Source organism: Hylobates moloch, unplaced genomic scaffold (genome assembly GCF_009828535.3).
Source record: "Hylobates moloch isolate HMO894 unplaced genomic scaffold, HMol_V3 SCAFFOLD_5, whole genome shotgun sequence".
Lineage (NCBI taxonomy): Eukaryota > Metazoa > Chordata > Mammalia > Primates > Hylobatidae > Hylobates > Hylobates moloch.
The window spans coordinates 74,270,342-74,273,561 of record NW_026652280.1 but is presented as its reverse complement, the minus strand read 5'-3'; the positions used below and the strand labels follow the sequence as shown (position 1 = coordinate 74,273,561).

Genomic DNA, 3,220 nt, shown 5'->3' with positions numbered 1-3,220 from the left:
AAGTGCATTTCCACCTCACATCATACCTGAAAATTCAAACCTTATGTGGTGTAAAGAGACCAGACAAGTTAGTGTGAAAAGCAAAACTTTAAACTTTTAGAGAAAATTATCTTTATATAAAACTCAGGGCAAGAGAGGATTTTGAGAAGCATGTGCAGAAGACAAGATAACTTTCTTCCTGAGTTTAGCTTCCTCATCTCTGCATCGTGGCTTGGGTGGCAAATCCCCGATCCTAACTGTGCTCACTCCAGTATCCAGAAGGAGAGTCCCCAGTTCCAATGATTATGAAGTTCTAATTCCTGCTATTAGATTCTTTTCTTACTAAATAATCTACAGCACTTTTTACTTCCTTCACTAAAGAATAAATACAATTCCATGGCTTATTTTTTGTTCAATATGTGTTGAATAACTGGAAGCATTAATATTGTGAAAGGCAATAAGTAAATCTATTATAAACTGAGGAAAGGAAAAAGAAAAAGAAAATACCAACTTTTCCCCTTAATATAGATGCTGTAGGTTGACTTCATCAAGGCAATATGTAATGCCAGACCCTTTAAAAATTATCTTTGTAATACAGTATTAGTTCTCTAAACCTACTCTAGAGCAACTCTAAACAGAGAAGACACCTTTGATGGATCACTTCAGTCAGCGAGAACATATAGTTCACAGAGATTCTGAAAGCCGTTTATTGTGTAAAACAAAACAATCCACTCCAAAAATGTTTAACATTCATTGTGTTTTTTTTTAACTCCACCCAGAGGGTTTAATGTAGGTAGATTCTGTGGGCTCTACTGTTATATGAGTGACTTAAACACATATTTCAACCATTGGAGGAGGCCAATTGATCTAGATATACAGAATGGGATTGAAAAATTTTCCTGTTCAAACGTTAATTGAAATATACTAAAACAACGATATGCTATCTGGACATCTTAACTCCATCACAGTATAAAATTAACAAAGTTTATTTCTTTATAACAAAGTAGATTTGGCCTCAGCTATCAACATATCTATGAAACTTTGAATTCATTGATTTGACAAGACATTTACTTTTACTGTTAGATTAATATTCTTTAAACAATCTGAATTTTGAAGTTTAAAATATCATTCCCTCCGACTAAAGGTAACAAATTTTTTAGATCACATTTACATGTGCCAAGAAGATAGCATAGCTCATAAACAAGAATAGATTTTTGATGTTGTCACCACAAATGAAAAATTAAAAAACAATGTTGGGGAGGGATAGATATATTCATTAGATTGATTAAATATTTCTATAATGTATACATTGATGAGAACATCACATTGTACTCCATAAATATACCCAATTATCGTCAATTTAAACTAAATACAAAAGAAAAATAAATGATTTTTAAAATTAAAAAGAACTTGAAATAAAACTAAATATTATTATCTACTAAAGAATCTTAACACAGTATGATTTTAAAAAGTATACACTGTTAATCCTATGCAATTATCTTGGTCTGTAATGGGCTTAACATACTGTACTTAGATAAATATTAATTTATATGACTGCTTCAGAATAAGTAAGCTAAACAACTAAAAGGGAATGATAACAGAAATGTAATCCGATAGGATAGTGAAATTATTCCTTGCTTCTGTGAAAGAATGAATGTCATATTCTCATGAGGGATACAGCCTTTTTCCAGCTAAACTTACTTTTTTACTCCAAAGTTTCCTCATGGCACTTTTCATTTCTGCATTCCTCAGGGTATAGATTAGTGGGTTCAACATGGGAGTTATAAAAGTTAAAACCACAGTCATGGATTTATCAGTGGGAAATGTGGAGTTGGGCCTTGCAAACAGGAAGATGCAGGGGACAAAGAATAAACTGACCACAGCGATGAGGGACGCACAGGTGTAGAAAGCTTTGCGCTTCCCTTCCAAACTCTGAGTCTTAAGAGAGTGTAGTATGACCACATAGGAAAGCAGGAGAGTAAAGAAGGTGACAGTACAAATCACTCCACCATTAGCTATCATAGAAAGTCCAATGACATAGGTATTGGTGCAAGCAAGTTTCAATAAGGGATACAAATCACACAGGAAGTTGTCAATGACATTGGGTCCACAGAAAGGGAGCTGATAAATAAAGAGAAATTGAACCAATGAGTGAAGAAAGCCTCCAATCCAGGCCACCAACAGCATGAGAATACAGACTCGACGATTCATGATGATCAAATAGTGAAGAGGCTTACAGATGGCCACGTATTGGTCATAGGCCATTACCACCAGAAGAATGACTTCAGCACCAGCAAATAAATGATCCATAAAAAGTTGAGCCATACAACCCTGAAAGGAAATGGTCTTTTTCTCAGAGAGCAAGTCAACAATCATTTTGGGAGCAATGGCAGTAGAATAGACGGTATCTATAAATGATAAAGAAGCCAGAAAAAAGTACATGGGGGAACCCAGGGACTGGCTGGCCATGATGGTCACCATGATAAGCAGGTTGCCCATTATCGTCACAATGTAGATGAGCAAGAATGTGACAAATAAAACTTTTTGGCCCTCAGGGATCTGTGTGAGCCCCAAGAGGATGAATTCAGTCACATTGTTCCTATTTTCCATGTGTTCTTCTGAAGGTATTGGACTAAGGTGTCACAGCCTAAAAACAAAAGGGTCAATGATAAATTTGAGATTATTTGTCAGAAGCTCCGTGTCAAAAATGTAATGCCTTACTCAGCCATGTTTCCCCTGACCACACAGAGCAGCTCATTAGAAAAGGAGTGTTTAGAATCTCCTCCCACAATTATCCTTTTCATTTTTACAAAATTTATTGCATTAACCACAATGACGAGGTTTCAGGGTTCTAACTGGAAGGTATGTGTGAGTGGATACATATATGTGAGGTATATCTATTATACCTCAAAATAGAGATATTTCTAGAGAATGTCTCTTAAAAAGACTAGATTTTTGACATTTATATAGTATTTCTCTTTTTTTTTCCTTGAATGGATTTTTCCTTCCATGATCTATCAAGAAAACAGTCTTATATGTGTTGACTTTACTTATATGTTTATGTAAATTACTACCCAGTATACGGAGCATAAAATTACAATCTAATGTTTAGATATTTGCCGTTCTGAAACACTCTACTGTGAGCTCCTAGAATCCAGGAATAACTCACTCAAAGAACCAGACACATTGTGAGTGCTCACTAAATGTTTATTACATTTTATTTAATTAAACTGAATTTCAA

General features: G+C 34.7%; 1 protein-coding gene across 1 annotated transcript; it reads right to left on the bottom strand.

The window, feature by feature from the left end:
* Positions 1-1,644: 1,644 nt before the first annotated feature.
* On the bottom strand, positions 1,645-2,670 carry LOC116468131 (olfactory receptor 4A15). Its single transcript, XM_032151741.1, has one exon. It carries the CDS (start codon positions 2,587-2,589, stop codon positions 1,645-1,647), a length of 945 nt encoding a protein of 314 aa, XP_032007632.1. The 5' UTR covers positions 2,590-2,670.
* Between the last annotated feature and the right edge of the window lie 550 nt (positions 2,671-3,220).